The sequence below is a fragment of the Taudactylus pleione genome, unplaced genomic scaffold, assembly GCF_031769625.1.
Source record: "Taudactylus pleione unplaced genomic scaffold, aTauple2 ptg000162l, whole genome shotgun sequence".
Classification (NCBI taxonomy): Eukaryota; Metazoa; Chordata; class Amphibia; order Anura; family Myobatrachidae; genus Taudactylus; species Taudactylus pleione.
The window spans coordinates 3,344,455-3,371,076 of record NW_028284564.1 but is presented as its reverse complement, the minus strand read 5'-3'; the positions used below and the strand labels follow the sequence as shown (position 1 = coordinate 3,371,076).

Below are 26,622 nucleotides of genomic sequence, written 5' to 3'. Positions count from 1 at the left end.
CACTCCCACTGACATCACTAGTGATGTCAGTGGGGCCGGCTTCAGACGGTAGGCGTTCCCATGGGAACGCCTCCGTCTGGCAGCCACACCCCCGGCACGCCCACCAAAGGGGGCGTGCTGTCAATCAACATCGACAGCACGCCCCTTTGGTGCGAGACCCGGAGCGATGGAGAGCCCGTCGCTATCCGGGTCTCGCGCATGCGCACGACGGAGCTCCCTCCGTCGTGCGCATGTGCAGTGGGGCAACATCGACCCGCTTACAAGTGTCCTGCACTCGCGAGTGGGTCTGAATGACCCCCTGTGTCCCCACTCCTGGAGCCCAAACTGAGAGAATGTCTGTGTCACTCACAAGCAGTCACAGACCTTGAGGACATTAAGGGCCTGATTTAGAGGTGGATGCTGATGCAGCCACATCTGCGACTTTATACAAATACAGTCTTTCCCTGTGTACAATATATCCATGTGTGTGAACATACAAGGACTGAGATGGCGACTTTCAGTATCCATACATGCTGTAAAACTGCCTGGCGCATCGTTAGACGCCACCATCAGTCGCACCATTGAAACGTGAACCAGCCCTAAGGCAGGTGCAGATTTAAAGTCTGAGTCAGACCTCCAAAGTGACACGACAGCGACACACCCATAGGACGGACCACCTCAGCGCATCTGTTTAGCAACCTCCCAGGAACAACCCAACACTTTTCCAAGACAATTCTGATACCATGCCGGACAATCACACAGTGCCTTTGTGCCTACACACTGTGAAACACGTGCGCCGTAGGAGTTTTTAAGGGATTTTCGCACATGTGTTGTACCAAAATGCTATACTCGGTGAACATCACCACTGCATGTGGCTCTGAATTAGGCAAAATTGTGCTGCCTGGGCTGTATGATGGCAATAGGTTTGTTCAGAGTTAAAAGACAACTTGGTGAGTGACTGCTGGAGAGAGTGTATGAGTGCTAATGTACATCATGGTTTATGACTGTAATCATTGGGAAGATGTTTTGACTTCTCTCAGTTAACACAGTGACATAACAAAAGGGGTAGCAGCGGCCCAAGTGACCTTGCAACAGTTTTATGCAATGGGTGGGCATGCACGATGGAGACAGATAATAAGAGATATGTATTATTATGCCCCTTATCAGTGTGCTAAGAGACATCCTGCATTGCCGCTTATCATAGGGACGCAGGATGTCTTAGCACTATAATCCATAAACAGAGAGTCACCAGAGAGGTGTTATGGTAACTCACCCCTATGCAATCTCTATTCCTCTGTACTGCATAGGCCTATTGTGTGAGACCCAGAAACCCTACTACAGGGGTGGGAAATAAGCAGCCCTCCAGCTGTTGTTGAACTAAAAATCCCAGCATGCCTTGTGAGTTTTTTGCATGATCAAATAGCAAAACTGTAGCAGGGCATGCTGGGATGTGTAGTTCTACAACAGCTGGGGGGCCGTTAATTGCCCAACCCTACCCTACTACAGGTAGGTGACAAAAGGAAGAAACTGCACATGTGGAAAGATCACCCAGACCTGACAGCAGGACTAGGTAAGCATAGCTCCACCATCAGACAGTGCTACCTTTTACGTAGCTCAGAATTTCACTGCTTAGTAAGTTGCCAGAACGCTTCTCCACCGTATCTGCCTATGGTGGCTATAGGTGGCTGTTGCACATGCTGTGCATATGAGAGACACAAAGAGCAAACAGCATAGATATATATTCAGTGACAAAGCAGCTATTAGTAGGTGTTTTCATGTGTGGTGGGTGTTATTAGTGATGAGATGATTTAGGAGCAACCCCAAATTGTATTATGCACAAGGGCCCATGGTAGCCTTCATCTAAACCTGTCAGTAAACACATTTTGAAAATGAGTTGTGTCAGGCGAATACACTTTACTATGAGGCCAGGGTAAGCAGTGCGTGGCTCTCCCTGCTGCTGTGCAGCTCCAAATCCCAGCATGCTCTGCCAGCTATGGCTTGGACATGGGAGTTCCAGAACAGCTGGAGTGCTGCAGGTTGCCCTCCTCTGCTTCAGATTGTGCACATCTGCTGTGTTTGTTTTCATACTTCAAAGACAGCAATAATACTGTAATGTACTTTTGGCTGGACTTGTTACCTTTATTGCCAGTCCAGCAGGCGTTAGCTTCTCTTCATTCCTTTCACTTAAACAGTCCTCCCCCATGAGCGAGGTGAGGTGTTGCAAACACTCGGCATGTCCGTGGGTTGCTGCAATGTGCAGTAGATTGTTCCCATTTTCATCATGAATTTGGTCTAGATTATCTACAGCAATGTGAGGCTGGAAAGAAGGGAAAAGATACAGAGCTGTCAGGCATTGGGCAAACACTCTTGGACAAGTCATGATTACACTTGAAAACAAGTCACATCATCGCTGATAAGTTCAGGAAAATAATGAAAAGACCCTTGGGCCAAAGGATAATATGTTTAAAAATACAATTCTATGTAACAACGAGCAAAGTGAATTGTGGTGTACTGCATAGTGAGCTTGCATAAATGGTCAATAGTGAATAAGGAAATGATTCTTTCCAGGGTAGATTTCAGTGTATTTCATGTACAGGTTTCGTCACTCAGGAAATGCAGGTGATGTGCACTGTATATGGAGGAGGCTGTAGGAATAATGGATCACTTTAGATTAAATAAAAATCCCCATGCACAACAAAGTAGTTGCTCAATGAGGCATCTTCATTTTCAGTCAATACTGTAACTGTATTCACACATTGGTCCGTATTTAATAGGCACGTGTGTTTCCAGTTATTTAGCCCATACTTTTAATGTGGTAATAATTTAAAAGGCAAAACCAACCTGGAATCACACCTGTGCCTTCAATGCGCAGGCTATTAAATAAGGGCCACAGCGCAGTTTGTGAATGAACAAGCAACAAATCAACCAGTATGGGTGCATAACAATGTTCTAGTACTGTTTGGTGTCTTCTCTCTCTGTGCTATAGAAATTAAGGTGACGAATCACAGAAAAAGCCTCGAGGCCGATGCTAAGTGTCAGACAACAACTGGTTGGGTACTGTCCAGTAATGTTCCATCTCAATCAGAGCGATGGAGCCCAAGTCTATGATGTAGAAGTACCAAAGGCATCAATGTCTGAACAGGGAAGAGAGGCTGTAACATGGTACAGATGTGCCCACATACATCTATCCTCCATGCGCTACAAGTCGCGCCACACATAACGTGGGCGCTCCATGTGATTTGGGTGCGCTGAGCATCTTTTGTGCGACTTTATACCTTCAACTGCATCTGAATCACACAGTGATGCAAACAGATAGCACAAGCAGCTTCTGCTGATTAAAATGATATGCAGCATGCCTATGTTCTGTGTGCAACTGCGGGTGTATCTGCATGTTAAACACTGTAACATAGCATTTTGCATGCAGATACACCCGCACTCGCTCACAGAACATAGGCATGCTGTATATCATTTTAATCAGCAGAAGCTGCTTGTGCTATCTATTCGCATCTATGCTGTGTGATTCACATGCATCTGAAGGTAACAAGTCGCACAAAAGAAGCTTGGTGCTACCGAGTCATGCCAAGGCATGGCGTGGCTAGAAGGGCTATTTAACGCGCAAGGTGGCTAAATGTAGCTCTGTAACTTAAGTGGCTGTGCAAGAGTAGGGACTTCTTACAGCGTACAAGTCTGATTTCAGGAAAACCCCACCCTCCACCTATAGCAGGGCATTGAGTTTTTTACACAACTTCAATGAATGCTAGAAATAAGTAAATGAACATGTGTAAAAATACTGCACATCTAAATATTGCCTACTTTTCCTGAGTGCAGATTTTCAAGTTACATAATAGATAGTGGTACACATCAGTGCCATAACCAGGCTCTGGAGCTCCGGGTGCCAGCAGGGCCGCCAGCATCGGGAAGTGCAGGACTGATTGGAGCGTCCTGGGAACGCTCTGAGCAGCTGTACAGATGGCAGGGTGCATGTCCGGTGAGTCCTTTGGATACATTCCAGGCATCCTGCTAGTCAGAAGCAAGGGCCGTGGGGGAATGACGGTGCCGCCCATAGATCCATACTCTCTGTACGTTGGCACCGCTTGCGCACCCCCAGTTATGGCTCTGGTACACATTTCAGTTGCATCTCCATGTCGACTTAATGCGGCGTAAATGGGCTGTAAGGAGGCAATCTTATGCAGACAATGTTCAGTGAGGGTGTGTCTATGCCAGGTTGGGTGGAAGTGTATATACGCATGTTTTCTGATGTATCTATTGCACAAAGCATAGGTTTACTTCACTGATGATGACAAGGACAGGCGTCAAGCTAAACATACAAATAGGGGAGGGCTGCGTGCAAAGATCTGTACAACTCTGCATGCAGGAAAAAATATGCATATAATTCCATGTACGCAATCCAGAAGCAGTCATGACTGACTTGCACCCAACACTGCATCAGCCACCTATAACTGCATTGAGCTCACTGGCTCTCCCTTGAGGAAAGAACAGCTTATCATCAATACCTAGTTGCTATGTCAATTAATATATATAATATATAGTATCTGTACAGCAAATGACCAGGTACATTATAACCTCCTCTCAACCCTTTTACTTCATATAAATAAGAGAAGTGAACATTCTCTAAGACTCACTCCAAACTGATGACACCTGTCCTACAGTCCTGCTATGGGGCACATTTTCCCCAGCTTGCAGGAAGTTTAGCGGAATGCCCCCACTCACCATGGAGAACTCACATGTGCACTTTTCAGAGCTATTTTAGGGGAGGGAGATTGGAGGGGTACATAGTGTTACAGAAGTGCTCGGTACTGTATGTTGTACAGGCTATTTCACTGACTGAGGACAATGACCACATCATGTTAGGAATAAACAGAGTGCAGAGGAAGGAGCAATGGATTAGATGGTGCACAATTACACTGTTTGTGCAGTGATAAATGTGTACTGTGCTTCGGAAATGGCTCACATAGAATCCTGTCTAATCTCAAAGTAGGACAGTTATGGAAATGTTCAATTCATTCATCCACAAACAGACACACTTTGTTAGTCTATCTATATAAACATAAAAGTGTGATAATTGGAATGTCAGCTTAGATTAGTTGGACAAACCATGGCATTCACAGAGAGATAAAGCAACAATGTGATGGCAGCTAGCCAGCTGACCCCTAGTTTATGTATAGACGGAACTCTACTATTTCAACCTGCAAAATTCAGTAACAGGTTGTAATTTGTGCTTTGTTTGCACATCAGTCCACATCCACTGGTAATTTCAAGTACAGTGCTACTTTGTAATTACATTGTCTAACCAGTATAACAATGTGAATAAGTAATTTAATGCTTTGTAACTTTTAAATAAATGAAGAGGCAATTGTTCATATAACCAGTGCCTATATGAGACAGTGAGAATGTAGATGTCCAACCATAGACCACATAGCTCTCTCAAATTAGGAAACCAACCTGTGCTTAATTAAGTCAATATTGGTATATTTATTAATAAGAGGCGACGGGGTTAGTAAATTAACCCATTAATACAACTTGAAGACATTTGGAAGGGCCATTTGGAAGAAAAAGAAGCACTAAATGAGTCCTCTAGAGCATATCCAGGATCCCGTGTTCAACTATGACCTGTCTTTTGGCCAGATTTGGCATGTTAGAGTCTGTCTGAAGAGTCAGTATCATGGAGAACATAAGTGCGTCATTCATCAACATTATTGTTCTATGCAATAAATCACAAATGTGAATATAAGTTTTCTTTGGACTCGTGGCACAGACATAAGCTACACAATTCAAAGCCACTGACAGGTCCTTAGAGAGGTTACTAATGTGTACTTTTATATGATCAACGTAAGAGAAAGTCAATAACCAAATGTTACTAGTGTAGTCTACAGAATGGGGCTGAATATCCATCTCCTGGGTACAAGAACTCTGGGAAAACTGGAGCTAAATTCAGAGAGATTTATCAAAGAGGAATTCATACACATTAATGTCTAGATTTACTGAAACACTACAATGGTATCACACATGAGAAAATACCACGTCATGCTGTGAGATCCCTGGGACTGATTTACTTTTGCAAAAAGTTGGAAATAAATCATTGCTGCTGACAACCAGCGATTAACAAAGAAGAGGTGATTAGGCCTTCCAATCATTTCTATGTGCGTTCTCCACGTTGTATCACCATATATTTATTTATATGATAAACAGTATAGAGGCAGGGAATGTGATATTGCCATATCACAGGTAAGGAGTTAGGGAAATGAAACTAGATAAGGATAGCAAGAGGTGTTATATAAAGAGAGCCCCCAAACCAAGCTTTATGTACAAAAGTATAATGTTACTAGTGACACTAATACATGAGGAGAGGTCAGTTTTAGTTATACTTGATATACTAGTTTAGACTGTTTCAGGAAACTACTGGTAACTGTAATTCGACAAGAAATCAGATAACTGACAAATTCAATTAAAAGAATTGTTAGGGTAAAGGGGCCTATCCACTAGGCGACCTGAAAGACTGAACATCTAGCGTTCAGACCTTCAGGTCACCGAGGTGCGGTGCCCGCACTGAACGTCATTCAGTGCAGGAGTCCGACCTCCTATCTCTGAACATGGCGAACCTGACTAGCGTCGTCAGGTTGACGGGCAAGTTCAGTAGATAGTCGGGGACGGCAAGGACCCAACGTGCACGCGAATCGCTGGACCTTGCCGGGTATCCATTACACGACTTTGTGAACAATGCGACCAAAACCTCCTGGATTGTTCACAAAGTCGTGTAATGGATAGGCCCCTTAAGGGGAATTAGGTAGTAAAACGTATTAAGCAGCAGAGTGATGTAGGGCATGCAGATGTGTTCTCACACATCATTGCTACAGTCGCGCCAAACAGCCCCTCTCGGCGCCCCAGGTCTCGTGCGGGGCGTCTTTTTTTATGAAAATGCATCTCAGTCAGAAATAATGTGACTTGAACGCATCAGGAGACTGCACTGATTAATTTGATATGTGACACTTGTATATCTGTGTGCGACTGAGTCTGGATACGAAGCACAACAGAACATGGCGTGGACAAAAGTTGCGGGCGCCGTGTCACACACAGGTATACAAGTGTTACATATCAAATCAATTAGCACATTCTGCTGCTGCGTCCTAGGCGCTTCACATTGCGACTAAGATGGATTTTTGGCAAAAAAGAGAGCACAAAATACGCTTCTATGAATTAAGTAAAGGTAGTGAGGTAAAGCTCAATTTTAATTAACTCATTGATTTAGTAACCCTGCTGGGAAAAGGGTCATATCTACTCCTACAATAAGAAAATAAAACTATGGACTCTTATCTGGAAACTGTTATCTAGAAAATGGCAAAAACCAGAAAGGAAAATGTTTGACTTTCCTGAATAAGCAGGGAAATGTCAGGGTCATATTTAAATGTGTTCTAGTAGATTTGGACATGGTGTTCCTATTAATGAGCAAATCTGGAAATATGCTCTTTAAATAATCAAATGGGAATATGCTAAGAATTGATTGCAAATATCAATATAATAATGTGAATAGATCACAGCAGCCACACTACTAATAGGATTAGTGGGAGGGATTCAGATACACTCAGCCAATCGGAAGCTGCCACAAATCACCATCATTAGTTTGTATTTTGCACCAAAGGTTGCATAATTTGCTTACTGACAGGCACATGTGTGAATCTCATGCCCATGCTTGTATGCCTCCTCCAACCTCCGTTCTACCCTCTAGGCATAAGGTGTTGTGAATGAAAAATAAGTCCCCCTCGCCATAGGGATGGATGTGTGAGGGTTTTTAGTGTGCAATAGAAAAACATGCAATTTGCAGGAAAAAAAGCATAAATTAGTCCCTAAAAAGTTGACATATCACAAGATAGAGCAACTTTTTCTGCCTAACCCTATAGTCTTGTGAGGTAAAATGAGAAATGTTGCAGTCATGACGTATTGTCCTTAAAATGGCATCAAAGCAGCTTATTGACACTCAGATGCCATAGCAATTGCTTGCTTGGAGCAGTAAGAGTTAACTTATTGCTTTGCCAGGCCAGTATGAGGAGAAGTGCACACATGTGGCCTGGCTAGCTGGTTCACGTATGCGCATGGTGAACTTTTTGCTGGCGGGACTTAGCTAATCTTTTTCCCTGGTGGGAGGACACCTCCAGCAATAGAAATGCTTTTACTGTAGGTGATTCCGTAATATATATGGCGAAACACTCTCTCCAGCGACAACGGGTGTTCTTGCCACACACTAAGCTATTTGCCTTTCAATAAATAGGCCCATAAGTGTCCCACATACCTCATTGATTTCGGTACTTGTTAGTGATTTGATGGACTGCATTCGCACAAGTATCGGTTTACTCCACACTGCAAGTAGGAAACATTTTATGTGCAGTTCTATCAAGAGTAGAAATACTGTATTCTTAAAGTTGAATACACATCAGACAATAAATTGGACGATTTGTCGTTTTGAAGCAAATCTAAATGACAATTCGTCTACATCCTCCAGTGTGTACGCACTATCACCGCTCCCGTGCGCTGTTCATCGCATCTTCACATCTGAGCAGGCAGATTTCAAGATCCGGTGGCCAACACCATGCTTCTGGATGTGGCGGGGAACGATATATATGCAGTGTGTAAGGACCGCCCGGTATGTCGTAACGTCACAACTGCCGTCGCTGGGTACAGACATCGTCTAGTGTGTACCCGGCTTAAGTCATCCATTTTTTCATTCATGAGTTTCTTATTGCTATTAAAATGACGGTAGCTTTTCTTATATAATGAAAAGGATGTCTCCTGGCTATTTAAAGTTTAATAATGTTATAGCTGAATTGTGACAACAAACCACAGGCATGCCAGTCAATTATAATCTGCTTAAGGGACAAAATGAATAGCATTTTAAGTGAAGACGGTCTTTTTTTCACGAGGCTCTGGAGAACAGATCAACTCTAAACAAATGCTATGAAAAAAAATGTTCTCCGTCAAACAATTCCGAAGCAAATGGAAAATGACTTGGGAAAGACAGAATCATGGCTCATTTGTAAAATATATAATACGCTGTGTATGAAATACTGCACTTACTTCTTTACTGTATGTAAAAGAAAAACATACAAGTTGAACACTATAAATGGTATGCAACTGCAAGAAGGAGGGATAACATATCCTGGATGAGCCTAGGGAAGCAAGTTTCCCTTAGGTTAAGTTGGGCATAGTTGGTAAATTTTGAAATGGCTTACCTAATGTAACATAAATACAAAAACAACAAACAACAAGAATTAATATAAAAACAAGAGGGGGAAAGCGCTCTGTGGCAATGGAATATGTGAATGAAATTGTTATGTATATATAGTCATAATGAATTATAGTGTCTATATAACCTATTCGTATTTAAAACTCTGGGCCCTTCATTCACATCCACTCAGCTGATTGGGACGCAGGGAAGAGATGGACCAGGGTAAGTAAAATACACCTTACCTAGACTGCAATATAGTGCCCAAAAAATACCCTGATACTGCGTTCCTTATTCCCGAGGTGGTCTCAACTGTGACGGAGGTGGCACCTACAGCATCTTGATTTGCACAACATCTATATTTTACTCATAGAAAATGCTGCCTAAAGTTATTGCCGACCTGTTATATACTATAGACGTACATAATTTTGCTCTCAGAATAGTCAGCCTAAAGATATTGCCGACCTGATATATATTTAGAGACTTACATCATTGAATCTTCATTTACACAAGACTTACCTATCCTTTGTGGTTTTAAACCAGCTTATCCCTATACGTCTGTTTAAAACACATAAGACTCTATCTAAGAGATCAGCATTCAACTCCCAGCCTCAAGTTTTTGCCTACCTGACGTCACCCTGTCTACCTAGACAGAGGGACTTTTCAATAGAATATCTAGAGTTTTAAATATGAATAGGTTGTATAGACACTATAATTCATTATGACTATATATACATAACAATTTCATTCACATATTCCATTGCCACAGAGTGCTTTCCCCCTCTTGTTTTTTGTATTTATTCTTGGTAACGAAGTAGGGACACTTCCTGGGAGAGCAGCTAGTGGCAATTATTTTCCCTTCTTCGAGAGCGCTGACTGCTATCCCTTTATTGTTAGAAATACCTAATGTAGCATACCTACTGTGCCTATATACCATTGCTGTGAGCGCAGGGTTTGTAATTAGGCAGTAAAGCATAGCGCCTAGTATGATTTTTCTAAAGACAGCGTATAAAAGGCCCCAGTTATGCTAGCCTGCTTTGTCAACATCTCTACCTGTCTTTTGGTTGTCATGCTCACATTCACAGTAACCCCGCCTTATTCAGGTTTCCACTCAGTATGGTGTCACACAGGAGACCACATGGAGAATATGTTGAAAATGCAGGTGATAACAGTTGCAATGGTCCTTGTGTCCATCCTACATAAAGCGCACTTTCCAGATAAAAGTGAAATAGACAAATAGCTTCAGGCAAACCTTAAACCAGGAGCAGTTGGGCACAGACAATCCGTAACCTATATCCCCACTCAATTTATTTGTATACTAACATTGGTGCAGAAGAAATGAGCAAAGATTGGCTACTGTAGGGTAATATATGCAGGCAGACATTGCAGTGATGTCCGGTGATACATTGCTTAGAACTGGGTATACAGTATATTAAGTCCATTTGTTTAGGAATTTAGCAAATACAAAATAACACAAAAATGCTAGAAAAATACAGAAATACTAAAATAAAAGGTAACAAGCAAAATCATAACCCTAATTTGCATATTAAACTGATCAGGAATGGCCTAAAGGGGTACATTTATCTTTAAAACATGTTTCTAGATGCAGTGACCTAAAAAAACAGTAACTGGATTCAGTTGGATGAAAGTTAATTGATTCTGGAGAATCTGAATCTTGTTGAAAACTTTTAGGAATCAGTCAGATTCAAAGCAAAATATTAAATGTTGTTTATCCCTAGCTTTCACTGATAGTTACATAGGAGTCAGGGGAGATACCAGGGCACCTTCCTTTTAAATCCTCCCTAACTAGTAAAATAACTTGCTCAGAGTGCATACTTCTATGCTAAGAATCATTATACTGTTCATAGCAAACATACAAGCTACTTAGTTACTGTAAGCATGTAGAATCTCCACTATAAAAGCTACAAATGTCATATTTATGGGATTCTAACGAATCATTAACATCTACAGTATTCTTGTAAAATACTTATCCAAGTAAATATGTTTGTAACAGTAAAGGAATGTAATCTGTTACCACTCAAGAAATTGTGTAGAAATATATATATATATATATGTATATATATATATATATATATATTTAGGTAGGTATAGATAAAATGCTGCAAAGTAAGAATGCTTTTAAAAATAGAAGCATTAATATCTTCAGTGTAAAGAAAAACGGAGTCCTGGAAGTGATGATATGGCCCCCACAGAGCCCTGACCTCAACATCATCAAGTCTGTCTGGGATTACATGAAGAGACAGAAGGATTTGAGCAAGCCTACATCCACAGAAGATCTGTGATTAGTTCTCCAAGATGTTTGGCACAACCTTTTGCCGAGTTCCTTCAAAAACTGTGTGCAAGTGTACCTAGAAGAATTGATGCTGTTTTGAAGGCAAAGGGTGGTCACATCAAATATTTATTTGATTTAGATTTCTCTTCTGTTCATTCACTTTGCATTTTGTTAATTTATAAAAAATAAACTATCAACGCTTCTACAAGCAGTCAACACTAGAACAAAGGCAAACACTGGGCAGCACAGACGGTGTAATGGTTAGCATTACTGCCTCACAGCACTGAGGTCGTGGGTTTGATTCCCACCTCGGCCCTAACTGTGTGGAGTTTGTATATTCTCTCTGTGCTTGCGTAGGTGTACTCCGGTTTCCTCCCACACTCCAAAAAATATACTGTCAGGCTAATTGACTCCCAACAAAATTAACCCTAGTGTGTGTGATTAGCGGAATATGTGTGCGCTATATAAATAACTTGTAATAAATAAATACTGTGTATATATATATATATTTGTTATGTTTCATACCTGTCCTTCTCTATGTGTGACTTCATGAATGCACACCAGCAAATGGGGAGGCCAATGTGTATGATGATGCGTACTGTGCCATCATGCTTCTACCCAATCAGTGTGCTCAGATGTGGATTGATGATGTGATTTGCATCATCACAGCAAATTCCCACCCATTTTGCAGGTGGGTAGGTGCCCTTGCGGGAGCATTGCCAGGTCGTGGAGGTTTCTCTCAGACACATACTTGTATGACCGTTTGCAGAATGATCCGATGCTGCATCTTCTGATGAAGCTGCGGATCACAGAAGCTAGCAGGACGCGTCTGTTTAGACAAGATGTCTCCTGCAGCATTAGCATATTATTGCACAGCTACTGCATACAAAGATGCAGCAGCCCCCCGTAATCAATCCCACAGATAGTAATCTCCACTGCGGCACAACTTGTGTGAATGACGGTACATACATTACACCTCCTCCTCTGCTCTGTGCAGTGTAGGGGCTGTGCAGCCAATTGCTATAAAGCACAGCCCCTGACCGTCCATGGCTGCTCTATGGCGCCTCCTGCTGCTCCAGTGTCTATTAGCCCACCCCCCAGCAACATGTAAGATGGAGGGGGGATGCTGTGACAAAATTAAATTATACAATGCCCCCCAACATAAAATCTTCCTGACACCCCAGATAGATATATATATATATATATATATATATATACATATATATATATATATATAGGAGAACAGTAATAGTCCGGCACTCAGTGTCTGTTTATAGCAACATGCTCTGGTGCCATATCCATGAGAATGTAAATATAGAATGATGGGCTGCACACATCATGCTGGTGGTAAGTTATATATATGGCTATATGCATGTTTGTGTTGTATTTTTGTATTCAGTCTTGATAAAGGAGGTCACTCCGAAACGTTGACCATTAAGCTGCAGTAAGATTTAATATTTCTACAGTCTCCTTTTACCGCCGGCCAATTCAAATTCCGACAGCGGCAGCCCGGCAAGGGCGAAAATCCAGATCGTTAATTAAGGTAAGTATCGCTAACCCTTCTCCCACCCTAGCCCTAACCTCCCCCCCAAGTGCTTAACCTTAACCCCTCTCTAAGTGCCTAAACCTAACCCCCCCTTCCCCGCAGCCTAACCCTAAGTCTCCCAGGGGGTGCCTAACCCTAACCTCCCCTCCCCCTAGCCTAACCCTAACTCTCCCGGGGGGCTGTCTAAGTACCCCTAGGAGCCCCTAACCTAACACCCGCCTCCCCCCGCCTCTGCGGCTGTCCGCGTCCAGCGCCCGGCTTACCTTCGATCGGGATGCCGGGATAGGTAAAATGACAGGCGCCTTTCATTAGACCCTTGCCGGGATTAGACAGTCGGCACGCAGACCGTTGGCATCCCGACTGCATACCATATACACACACACAGTATGTATATACACAGACAGAAACTGATTCAGAGATGTATGTTCATCCGACGTACATCTGTGATCGTTAGGAGTCTGCATAGGATTTGTTCTGCGCATGTGCAGAACAGGTCCTGCGAACTTGCGCACAGACCCCCCAAGCCGCAGGATGTCATGATTGACATGGTGCAGCATTTGGGGGGCAGGAGCGGGGCGTGCCTGGTCACCGGTCCCAGGAAATAGGGGCATATCCAGGGTCTGCGTCGACGGACGCAGATTCCTGGTCTCTTACATGACCAGTACCCAGTCAGACTGAGGACGCTTATGCTCCCGCGGTCTGCCCAAAGGAGCGACCATCGGTCGCAATGGTTGCGATGGTGATTCCAGCCTGCGACGTCAGTCACAGTTCTGGGATCACAAATGCAGCAAGGAGGTTCCTGACATGGTCACCTCCTTCTGCACTTGCATTGGAGATGGACGGATTTGCACAACTGCTGGCGTGCAGCTCTGCAAATCCTTCCATCTCTGAATCAGGCCCTTATATAGTTATATATTATGTATACTTGCACACAAGACCAAATACAGCTAGTTTCAACCAAATATAACTAGTAACAAGACCAGTCATAGTAATGAATCCAAGCCTCTGCATTGTAGCAGGGTTCCCAGCTGTTCCAATTGCCATTAGTAGCTTGCACAGTTAATATGAATAAAATGTGGCTGTCCTTAAGTTCACAATAAAACATTCTAAATCACAATTTGAAAACAGTTACCACTCATGTGAACATTGTAATTACACGTGACATTTTTTGTTATTTTTGCAAAGTTAACTCCATCGGGTTCGGCCTGTATCTCTCCAGTTTTTGTCGAACTACTTTGCCAAGTATTCACTGCCAGGTTAATGCAAATTGTTTCGTCCTGACTGTTATAAGAAATAAAGCATACAGTATCAGACAGATTTCAAGCCACATAATAGATTTGTCCATCATTATTAAACCAACTGTGTAACGGACGATCCAAGCCTGTTTCTTTTAAATTGTATTGTTAGTTGCTTGTTACTTTGGTAACCCATAATTGTAGCATCGAACCATTGAAGCCGTTGCTAGTCAAGTAGTTTGCATGGGTCGTGGGACATTTTAAGCTTTGCACTAAGCTCCTATCTGTGAATGGTTGTAACAAATAGCTGGCACAGAATACTTCTGAATACTAATGACAGAACAACGAGACAGCACGGTGTTCCCACGGTGAGTCAATACCAGGGAGCTGACGAGGTCTAGGCTGAGCTGCAAATGGATTGCAAACAATTTGAAAAGCGGACGCACCATTAGTATTGTAACACTGTGACACTTACTAGAAGCAAATAAATGGTTTCTCTATCTTGCAGAGAATATAAAATGTCAAACGTTTCAGCTCTGGTAATTAATCTGGGTCATGTGCAATGAATGACATAATAAGGGTCCTGATTGCATTGCGTCACCCACTTATTATGCAGTATTATATATGATATACAAATTCAGCACAGTAACCTATTTTTCCCTGGGAGTGTGCAGCCCGCAGCGCAGTAAATGTGCTTGTGTCTCCTATGTTATGTGGCCTGTCAGAGATTGAATTAACAGCATTAGTAAGTATTTAATTTACTTACCAGTAAGGAGATCTGACCTTCTTTAACAATGTTTAATATGCTTTTGATTTTTTTCATGTCTTCTCCTTCAGAAAAATTCCAGTTCAAGTTGCCGTTTACCCCATCCATTTGTGTGTCGGCTGCCTGCAGGTGCAGCACCCGGAGCTGGCTGTTGGGCATGGTCTTTTCTAGCTTCTGTGCATGGGAATCAGACAGAGTCCTATTGAGGAAGCCCTTGTTATGGTATTCAGGTTCATGGACTGAGCTGCATTGAACGCTACTCTGAGAAATCTCTAATCCCCCAGATGAATGCCTGCTCTGATCAAGGACAGTAGACTGAGCTGAGTTTATTACAGGAGACAATACGCAAAACTGAGTGGCATTGGGCGTCAGGCTCTCCAGATTTCCCATAGGGCAAATTTTCCCTTTGCCCAGTGGATAAATGCTGGAAGTCCTTTTCTCTGACGCTACTTTTGTAAACAGAGTCAATGGTTGACTAGATTTGATGTAAGGCACATCCAAAATTTCATCCATATCCAGGTCGTAATGTTCCAGCTCACCAAGCAAAACGCTTGGTTCGGTGCGTTTACACTTAAATCCATCATTATCTCCAGGAACACCATCTTTCACAGTAGTCTTTACAGAATCGCCATTCTTTTCATTTTCTTCTTTTTCCTCTTTTTGATCATCACTTTCGTTGATTTTTGGACTCTCCGGTTGATGTTTCAATGGGGAGACTCTCTTAACAGGCCGGAATTTACTGTACACGTCTGCGATCCCTGTCGGCTTTTGTGTGCTGCCGATAAGACTAGACACTCCACAGCTCCAGTTTGCACTGGGAACTAAAAGGTCAACAAAAAAACACCAGTTAGAAACTGAGGTTAAAAACAGCAATAACACATTTAGGAAATCTGTGGTAGAACAAATATATAGGAGTTAGCGCAGTGAATATACAAAGGGTGTAGAGAAAGTTGCTTATTTTTTCTCTGAAGCTGACTTTTTATCAGAGTATTATGGAATCATAATAGCCTTGGATGGAGATAAAGTGAACGTACATAAAGTACCAACCAATGAGCTCCTAACTGTCATTTTTCAAACACAGCCTGTGGCATTGCCGTTAGGAGTTGATTGGCTGGTATTTTATCTCCGTCCAAGTACATAGACCCCTGATTGACTTATTTCGTTAGAAACAACTACAGACAGGAGTGAACGGTCCTACAGGCTTAAGAGCTACTGTTATGTAACATCTGTTTGTAACCAACGGAGGTTTCAGACTCTAACGCTTTAGCTAATGAAAATTAAGACCTCATTACTTGATCAATATTTCTGCGAATCAAACTTTACATATTTTGGCAATAATAAATGTTACAGGAAAAAAAGGATAGTGTAAGAAAAAAGACACTACAAGAAAATATCTGCAAACAGGAGAACAAAATAAATCACTTTAATTAATTTGACTACTTAGTCACATGAATAAAATAAAGAACATAATAATATAATAATATATCCAGGGTAATATATGTTCTTTTTCCTTTTCAAAATGCAACCACTTTCATTAGGTACTAACTAGTGCAGTTAGTAACTCTCTCTAAGCAGTTGCTGGTTCTTACATATCAAACAGTACGTATATATTACACCTCTAATTTTTATTCACTTTTTCAAAAGGTAGTAGTGCAATACAGCAGGTGGTTGCAGTTTGCAATGACATGTGTGATATAATGGGCAGTAAGTTGTATTTAATGACCCATAAGTGATTCTTTCCTGACTTTTGACCTTATGACCTTGCTGGAAATTATTAATGCAACTTTAGTCAGGGAACATTCTTCTTATTTTCTCCCATGTATTCTGAGTATCTGAGAATGCTGTGTTTGACTATTTTATTACACAAGACAGAAACATTAAATTGTGTTTAAAGTATCTTGCTAAAAAGCAAGTTGGGGTCTTAGAGCTCAGTGATATTTTCACACAATAGGACTCTTAGTGAATTTGCCAAATAATTTTTAGTGCAAACATAAACAAGTGCAATAAACCTGCAAAGGACACGTGTAAGATGTCAAGCAAGCAGTCTCAATGAGGCGGATTAGAATCAGCTATTTGGATACCATAGAAAAAAATAATAAAAGCCACACATATATAGTGTAATACATTTACATTCCATGTGACTACTCCCTTACAAATGTCCATGGAGGTTAATCATATATAGGAGGACACCTTTTCCTTTCTCTCAGGAAACCAGTGCCGGACTGGCCATCGGGGCACTTCTGACAAATGCCAGAAGGGCCAATGGCTTCAGGGCTGGCTCGAGGAGGGCAGAAGTACCCCTGCCCTCCACCCCACCGTATACATGATATGCGCTCGGGGGAGGGAAGGGGTGGTGGCAGTGATATGTTGGGAAGAGACAGGGGCGTTCCACAAGGCCAGGCCCCTGTGACTCTTTTTAGAATTTTAAATATCTTACAGTCCTTATATAAAGGGACAGCTACAGCAGCCACCTCTCCCCATGAAGAATTAAATGAAACGCATCAGGTCTCCTTTGGGCATCCTGAGTCCCCACTTATGTACAGCAACTTTTGGGACTTGTTTCCTGGCCAGAAACCTTTCCCGCTGTTGTTTACAGATAAGCTATGTTTTATCTGTTCTAATGTAAAGGCATTTTCAGTGGCGTAAGTTCATCCCAGATGCCCGGAGGCAAGTTATAATTTAATGTAGCAATTTGCAGGGAGACAGGCTATAGACACACGAAGGCAGCAGCTGACGGTCTGACATGGAGCTCTCCACTAGTGTATGGTGGCTTCTCAGGAAGAGGTGCCATGTATTGGGCGGCCGTGATGGTACACTCTGGGTAGATAGTTACAGCCCTAAGTGGGCTGAATATGTCGTGGACAAATGGAGGACCTGCCCTTCAGAGCTGGAGCCCGGCGGCAGGTGCCTCCATTGTCTCCCATAGTTCTGCCAATGGGCATTTTAATATGTGCAATTTTTAGTAAAAATAGAAGTGTTTGCCATCTATTCCATTATATGAGCATTTGTTTGCCTGTGTCGTAGATACCTAGGGGTAAATTTACCAAAGTTTGATTTTAATTTATTTTGGTCAATTTTAAATCAGTCTGAATCGATGCTGTGTTTCAGGTGGTTAAATCGCACATTTTCTAACATATAAAAATCAACATAAAAATTGTCTGTTAGTAAGTGTACGATTTAGCCCCTGAACACAACATTGATCGACCTTTAGTACATTTACCCCCTAGGGCTCATACTTGGAGCATATAAAGATTCTGTGTATGAGCCTTTATCATTCTTTACTAAGGTATAAGGGCTAATATTTGAGTTGGAGAGAAATTGGTTTGACATACTAAACTATTACATTCATTTTGTTCCTTGAGGTAATTCCTTATATGGCTGAAGTATACAGAAGCTCTCGTCTCACGGCATTGGAGTTGCAAGATGTTTCTGAAGTGCTGGAAAATCGCATTGGAAAAAGACATTATAGCCTGATTTATTCCAATTTCTGAAACAGAAAACTATTTCAGCTTACCTTGTAAGCAAACAGTACATATGTGTGGCTTTTATCATTTTTTTCTGAGGTATCCAAGAGAGTCGCTGCAAATACTGTACTTGGTTGATTCTGATCCACTTCGTTGAGACTGAATATTTGGCGTCATACATCATGTGTGGTATGCAATTTTACTGCACTTGCTTATGTTTACAATTAAAGCATTTGGCGTCCCCTGTTCTATGAAACCTACTGTTTTTAAAGTATTATTAAAACTAAAACAAAAGTTATCTTATACTACTATTGAATGCAAAAAAAAATCACAAATATATGTGTAAAAGTTATTACACTTTGACAAGACTTGAAATGTGTGACATATTTGATTTATAGTTTAGTGCTAAGGTATCCAGCTAGCTATTGTTCAACATTATCAGCCATTGTATGTATTACATAGAGAGACTGCATTATCATTCAGAAGATTTACTGATAGGAAGGCTGATGTGCATAGGAAAAATCCCTTGCTTGATGATACTGTAATTTAATTGCAAATACAATGGTGCTTGAAAGTTTGTGAGCCCTTCAGAATTTTCTGTATTTCTGCTGAAATGTGGCCTAAAACTACCTCAGATTTTCACAAAAGTCCTAAAAGTAGATACACACTTAAACAAATGAGACAAAAAAATTGGACATGCTAATTTTTTTATTGAGTAAAATGATCCAATATCACGTATCTGTGAGTGGCAAAAGTATGTGTACCTTTGCTTTCAGTACCTGATATGACCCCCTTGTGCAGCAATAACTACGTTTCCGGTAATTGTTGATTAGTCATGAACATCGGCTTGGAGGAATTTTACCCCATTCCTCCGTACAAAACAGGTTTCCTCATATGCACTGTTCGCTTCAGGTCTTTCCACAACATTTCGATTGGATTAAGGACAGGAACTTGACTTTTCCATTCCAAAACTTTAAATTTATTCTTTTTAACCTTTCTTTGGTCGAATGACTTATGTGCTTTGGGCCGTTGTCTTGCTGCATGTCCACGTTCTCTCGAGATGCAGCTCATGGACAGATGTCCTGACATTTTCCTTTAGACTATTCTGGTATAATTCAAAATTCATTGTCCCATCAATGATGGCAAGTCATCCTGGGCCAGATGCAGCAAAACAGGCCCAAATCATGGTACCACCTCCACCGTGTTTCACAGGTATGAGGTTTTTATGCTGGAAACCAGTGTTCTTCTTTCTCCAAACATAACGCTTCTCATTTAAACCAAAATGCTGTATTTTGGACTCATCTGTCCATGAAACATTGTTCCAATAGTCTTCTGGCTTGTCCAGGTGATCTTTAGCAAAGTGCAGATGGGCAGCAATGTTCTTTTTTGGAGAGCAGTGTCTTTCTCCTTGCAATCCTGCCATGCACACCTTTGTTGTTCAGTGTCCTCCTGATGGTGGACTCATGAACATTAACATTAGCTAATGTGAGAAAGGCCTTCAGTTGCTTAGATGTTACCTTGGGTTCCTCTGTGACCTTGCGAACGATTAGACGCCTTGCTCTTGGCGTGATCTTTGTTGGTCGACCACTCCTGAGGAGGGTAATAATGGTCTGGAATTTCCTCCATTTGTACACAATCTGTCTGATTCTTGATTGGTTGAGTCCAAACTCTTTAGAGATGGTTTTGTAACCTTTTCCAGCCTGATTAGCATCAAAAACTCTTCTTCTGAGGTGCTCAGAAATCTCCTTTGTTCGAGGCATGATACACTTCCACAAACATGTGTTGTGATCTTCAGACTTTGATAGATCCCTGTTATTTTAAAAAGACAGGTTGTCCACTCACATTTGATTGTCATCCCATAGATTGAAAATACTTGACTCTAATTTCACCTTCAAAATATCTGCTAAGCCTATAGGTTCACATACTTTTGACAGTCACAGATATGTGATATTGGATCATTTTCCGCAAAAAAAATGAGCATGTCTAATTTTTTTGTCTCATTTGCTTAATTTGGTTCTCTTTATCTACTTTTAGGACGGTCTCAATCCCGACATCGGAATGCCGGCAAGGGATTCAAGATAGGCATCGAAATACCGACGCCTATCTTAATACCGACGCCGGAACGCCGAGGATGCCAGCCCGAACGAAGGTAAGTTTGGTGTGCCCTTAGCATTAGCCGCGGGGAGGGGGGAGGGTTAGGATTAGGGAGTCAAGTGGGGTTAGGTTTGGGGGGGGATTAGGGTTAGGCACCCCTAGGTGGGAGGTTTAGGCACCCCCAGGGAGAGATTGGGGTTAGGCACCACCCCCGGGAGGGTTAGGTTTAGAGAGCAGTAAGAGGGGATTAGGGTTAGGCACTAGGGGGGAGGTTAGGGATAGGCACCACTAAGGGAGAGTTAGGGTTAGGGGGGGCAGGGGAGGGTTAGGGTACTTACCTGCCCCAGTCGGGATCTTCATTCTGTCGGGCATCCGCTTCTCTGGATTTGAACCGGCGGTATTTCAATCCCATTCTTTTTAGGACTTTTATGAAAATCTGAGGTATTTTTAGGCCAACTTTCAGCAGAAATATAGAAAATTCTGAAGGGTTCACAAACTTTCAAGCACCACTGTATATTAGAAGCTCCTGAAATGTACATAGCTGAATATCAATAGTAGATCATTCATAAAACACAATGTGCATTGTAGGTTCTGTGCCAGGCGCGCACTCAGAGGCGTATAAAGAGAGGAGGGGGCACGTGCTCACTCCCAGTCTGGGCCCCCCCCCTTTTTCCGGAGAAATTTTTTTGTGTTTGTTTTTCATATGACCCACTAAAATAGGATTTTTGCAGGTTGTAGAGGTGTTTTCCCAATGCATTTGCACTATATTAGTGTATACGTAATTAGATCTGTATATGCAAATAGAGTCTTCGTAGGTGGATGTAAACTGCCAATTATGAGGCTGCATGGACAATGAGAAAATACTACAATGAACTAATACTTCCCATTTTAGGGAGTAAAATGAAGAAAATGCAAAACGCTGTTAAGCACTTAAATGAAAAAAAAGTCAGCTGTACTCAATAAACAAGGCTTCTTATTTCCACTTTATTTATAATAATCATTTTAGATTTTTATGTAAATATTGAAACATTTCCAGTAGAATATATTTATTTTGCGCTAAAGCTTACAGCTGGAAAGCCTCTCCCATTTCTTTGACATGCAGTATAAAATAAACCAGCTGGACTGAGCCCAAGGCACACTTCAAGCTTTGTTTTGCACTAATGGATATTAATATTATGAAAAGAAAAATATAGCCTATTTATAAGCAGGATTTCATTTCACTTTGTTTTTACACAAATATCCTGTAAACCAGGGATGGGGAACCTTTTTTCTACCGAGGGCCATTTTGATATATATATAACATTATTTGCGGGCCTGGTGCAGGCCAAGCCCCCTCTGTGTGATGTCACACAAGGGCGGGGCCACAATCACTAGTGATTACAGGAATGCCCGGAGCATCCTCATCATGTTCCTCAGAGCTATAAGGGCAGCGGTGTGACCATCTAAAGTGTCCTAAGGACGCTCCAGGTGGCACTGCTGCATAGATTTTGGCTGCAGCGTGCTATTCTAGGCACCCTGCTAGCTAAATGAGGCTAGCAGAAAAAAGTTCTGAGGGCCAGACCAAATGATTCCGGGGGCCTTATACGGCCCCCGGGCCTGAGGTTCCCCATCCCTGCTGTAAACCATAAGAACATACAGTATTATCTACAAAGATCCCTGTATCTCTCAATATTCCTACTGTTGGGGTGGAAATCAAACACTGTTGATGTGCCGCCAAGGGTAGGATGTATCAATGTAGAAATTGCGTTAAAATCTTCAAAAACTGCCGTTTCCGTAGGTTTACCACAATACATATGGATTCCCATATGTGTTAAAAAGGGTCCGCAGCAGATATTGAAGATATCCGCTGCGGACCCACGGCACAGCAATACCCATAGGATTCTAGAATTCTACGGGACAGCAATGTGCCCATAGGCAGCAGGCTCCGGAAAGCATAACTTTCCGGAGTTTGCACTCAATAGGCATCGCCATCAATAGAAGTCATTGCCTAAGAAAGTCTATGGGCTTTAGCAAGAAGGGATCCAGGATGGCGGGATGTATTGGAATTTTCTTGCGATAATTGATACATCATGCCTATAGGGGTAGATGGCGGTAAATGTCAAATGCGCTATAAACAACTCCTTTTAACACTTACCTTGGTCATACACATGTATGGAAGCAGATAACTGCAGCCTCCGAAATTTTGCCCATGCTGCTCCCTACCTCTGGAATTCTCTCCCTCTCAGACTCTCCACCTCTTTACTAATCTTCCAAAGGGCTCTCAAAACCCACTTCTTTATGAAAGCCATCCAGCTCTCATCTTAACCCACTGCTCCTTCCTCACTGTCTGCCTCTCCCTTTAGACTATGTGCTCTCACAAGCAGGGCCCTCTTCCCTCATGTGCTTCTCCTTTCTCTTACTTACACTATCTTATACTCCCTACAACGGCACCTAACTATTGATTGTTGCTGCCCTGCTGCTTATTTGAATGTTATGATCACGGATGCAACAATGTGTATAAGCAATGTCCTTGTCCTGCATTGTTTGTAATCTAAAGTCACTGTTTTCTTGTTTTATTCATTTGTAAGGCACTGCAGAACCTATGTGGTGCCATAAAATAAAGTATAGTAATAATAACAACAATAATAATAATAATAAAGTAGTTTTCTGTATGATATCTGCTAACATCTGCTGAATTTCGCTGTAGCCATATTGTTGTGCGGTGATGGAAATCAGGCAGTTCAGTGCACTTCTGTGGCATCCAGTTTTTGTCACATAATGACATAATTACCTGCCCGTATGTGTACTGTCCACTAGCAGCATCTGTCTGCGCATGAAATCTCATGATGTTTGTGAGATTTCATGCTTGCACACTGGGGCCGGCCAGGATGCAAGACGCAGCTACAGTACACGCCCACAACACTTCCATGACACTCTTACACAACGTATTTCTTGCCTGACTTCACATGCTAGCCAGTCACATTTGCGACTAAATGCTAATGCCACTGTAAAGCCATTTCCAATGTGTACATCTGTGCTTCCAAATGTGCAAGGACTGAGACGCCTACTCTCAGCATCTATAGATGATGCATTACCGTCTTGTGCGGCACCATCGATCGCAGCATTGCAACTTGTATCAGCCCTATGGTAGGTGCAGTTTCTCTATCAGAGTACAGCCTCCTATGTGAGCGTCTGTGCACATCTGTATGGACTGCTGTCAGTGATACGCCTGTGTTACGCCCATAAGATATCTCTGTGCATCTGTTTAGCCATCCCTCTCTTACCTCCCACTCCAGGAACACCCCTCACATTTTTGCTACCGAGAGTCTAAATTTGTACTGCAACGCTGTGTTAACAAAATTGGAACACATGGACGGTGCAACTCAAACGCAGATGGAAAATCATATCAGAATTGCATCCGATTCATAATCAAGCCCTATATCACTATCATCATGTTTGGTTTATCTCCAGCTTTAGAGTTCAGTGTTCACCAGAACTGTGCACAGATGGGGGCCATTTACAGGTAAGTGTGTAGAGAATTAGTTGCGACAACTGATAGTCAATCATATTTTGTCATTTATCTTTCTTTTCTTTTTTTTCACCTCATCGATTGCTATGAGCAAAAGTGCCTTTTGCACATACTGTAGTTACTTATAGAGCAGGTTTCATAACTGCTCTCCAGAAAAATTCCTGCTGAGAGGTATAGCTAAGGAGAGAGAGCTCAATGCTGAGAGATATAGCTAAGGAGAGAGAGCTCAATGCTGAGAGGTAAGGCTAAGGAGAGAGCTCAATGCTGAGAGATATGGCTAAGGAGAGAGAGCTCAATGCTGACAGATATGGCTAAGGAGAGAGAGCTCAATGCTGACAGATATGGCAAAGGAGAGAGAGCTCAATGCTGAGAGATATGGCTAAGGAGAGAGCTCAATGCTGAGAGGTATGGTTAAGGAGAGAGAGCTCAATGCTGAGAGGTATGGCTAAGGAGAGAGAGCTCAATGCTGAGAGGTATGGCTAAGAAGAGAGCTAAATGCTGAGAGATATGGCTAAGGAGATAGCTCAATGCTGAGAGATATGGCTAAGGAGAGAGCTCAGTGCTGAGAGATATGGCTAAGGAGAGAGAGAGCTCAATGCTGAGAGATATGGCTAAGGAGAGAGCTCAATGCTGAGAGGTATGGCTAAGGAGAGAGAGCTCAATGCTGAGAGGTATGGCTAAGGAGAGAGCTCAATGCTGAGAGGTATGGCTAAGAAGAGAGCTAAATGCTGAGAGATATGGCTAAGGAGATAGCTCAATGCTGAGAGATATGGCTAAGGAGAGAGCTCAGTGCTGAGAGATATGGCTAAGGAGAGAGAGAGCTCAATGCTGAGAGGTATGGCTAAGAAGAGAGCTCAATGCTGAGAGATATGGCAAAGGAGAAAGAGCTCAATGCTGAGAGGTATGGCTAAGAAGAGAGCTCAATGCTGAGAGATATGGCTAAGGAGAGAAAGCTCAATGCTGAGAGGTATGGCTAAGAAGAGAGCTCAATGCTGAGAGGTATGGCTAAGAAGAGAGCTCAATGCTGAGATATATGGCTAAGGAGAGAGAGCTCAATGCTGAGAGATATGGCTAAGGAGAGAGCTCAATGCTGAGAGGTATGGCCAAGGAGAGAGAGCTCAATGCTGAGAGGTATGGCTAAGGAGAGAGAGCTCAATGCTGAGAGGTATGGCTAAGGAGAGAGAGCTCAATGCTGAGATGTATGGCTAAGGAGAGAGAGCTCAATGCTGAGAGATATGGCTAAGGAGAGAGAGCTCAATGCTGAGCGGTAAGGTTAAGGAGATAGCTCAATGCTGAGAGATATGGCTAAGGAGAGAGCTCAGAGCTGAGAGATATGGCTCAGGAGAGAGAGCTCAATGCTGAGAGGTATGGCTAAGAAGAGAGCTCAATGCTGAGAGATATGGCTAAGGAGAGAGAGCTCAATGCTGACTGATATGGCTAAGGAGAGAGCTCAATGCTGAGAGATATGGCTAAGGAGAGAGAGCTCAATACTGAGAGGTATGGCTAAGGAGAGAGCTCAATGCTGAGAGGTATGGCTAAGGAGAGAGAGCTCAATGCTGAGAGTTATGGCTAAGGAGAGAGAGAGCTCAATGCTGAGAGGTATGGCTAAGGAGAGAGCTCAATGCTGAGAGGTATGGCTAAGAAGAGAGCTCAATGCTGAGAGATATGGCTAAGGAGAGAGAGCTCAATGCTGACAGATATGGCTAAGGAGAGAGCTCAATGCTGAGAGATATGGCTAAGGAGAGAGAGCTCAATACTGAGAGGTATGGCTAAGGAGAGAGCTCAATGCTGAGAGGTATGGCTAAGGAGAGAGAGCTCAATGCTGAGAGGTATGGCTAAGGAGAGAGAGAGCTCAATGCTGAGAGGTATGGCTAAGGAGAGAGCTCAATGCTGAGAGGTATGGCTAAGGAGAGAGCTCAATGCTGAGAGGGATGGCTAAGGAGAGAGAGCTCAATGCTGAGAGGTATGGCTAAGGAGAGAGAGCTCAATGCTGAGAGGTATGGCTAAGAAGAGAGCTCAATGCTGACAGATATGGCTAAGGAGATAGCTCAATGCTGAGACATATGGCTAAGGAGAGAGCTCAGTGCTGAGAGATAAGGCTAAGGAGAGAGAGCTCAATGCTGAGAGATATGGCTAAGGAGAGCTCAATGCTGAGATATGGCTAAGGAGAGCTCAATGCTGAGAGGTATGGCTAAGAAGAGAGCTCAATGCTGAGAGATATGGCTAAGGAGAGAGAGAGCTCAATGCTGAGAAGTATGGCTAAGAAGAGAGCTCAATGCTGAGAGATATGGCTAAGGAGAGAGAGCTCAATGCTGAGAGATATGGCTAAGGAGAGAGCTCAATGCTGAGAGGTATGGCCAAGGAAGAGAGTGCACAATGCTGAGAGGTATGGCTAAGGAGAGAGAGCTCAATGCTGAGATGTATGGCTAAGGAGAGAGAGCTCAATGCTGAGAGGTATGGCTAAGGAGAGAGAGCTCAATGCTGAGAGGTAAGGCTAAGGAG

At 42.5% G+C, this 26,622-nt stretch overlaps 1 protein-coding gene across 1 annotated transcript in view; it reads right to left on the bottom strand.

Moving 5' to 3' along the window:
* Positions 1-26,622, bottom strand: part of SNCAIP (synuclein alpha interacting protein) — a 217,920-nt gene that overhangs the window by 50,422 nt on the left and 140,876 nt on the right. The window contains exons 4-5 of the mRNA XM_088475088.1: positions 15,055-15,875; positions 2,117-2,296 (exon numbers count right to left, since the gene is read on the bottom strand). Of these exons, the coding sequence (XP_088331214.1) occupies positions 2,117-2,296; positions 15,055-15,875 (1,001 nt within the window). The remainder of the gene's footprint in view (positions 1-2,116; positions 2,297-15,054; positions 15,876-26,622) is intronic.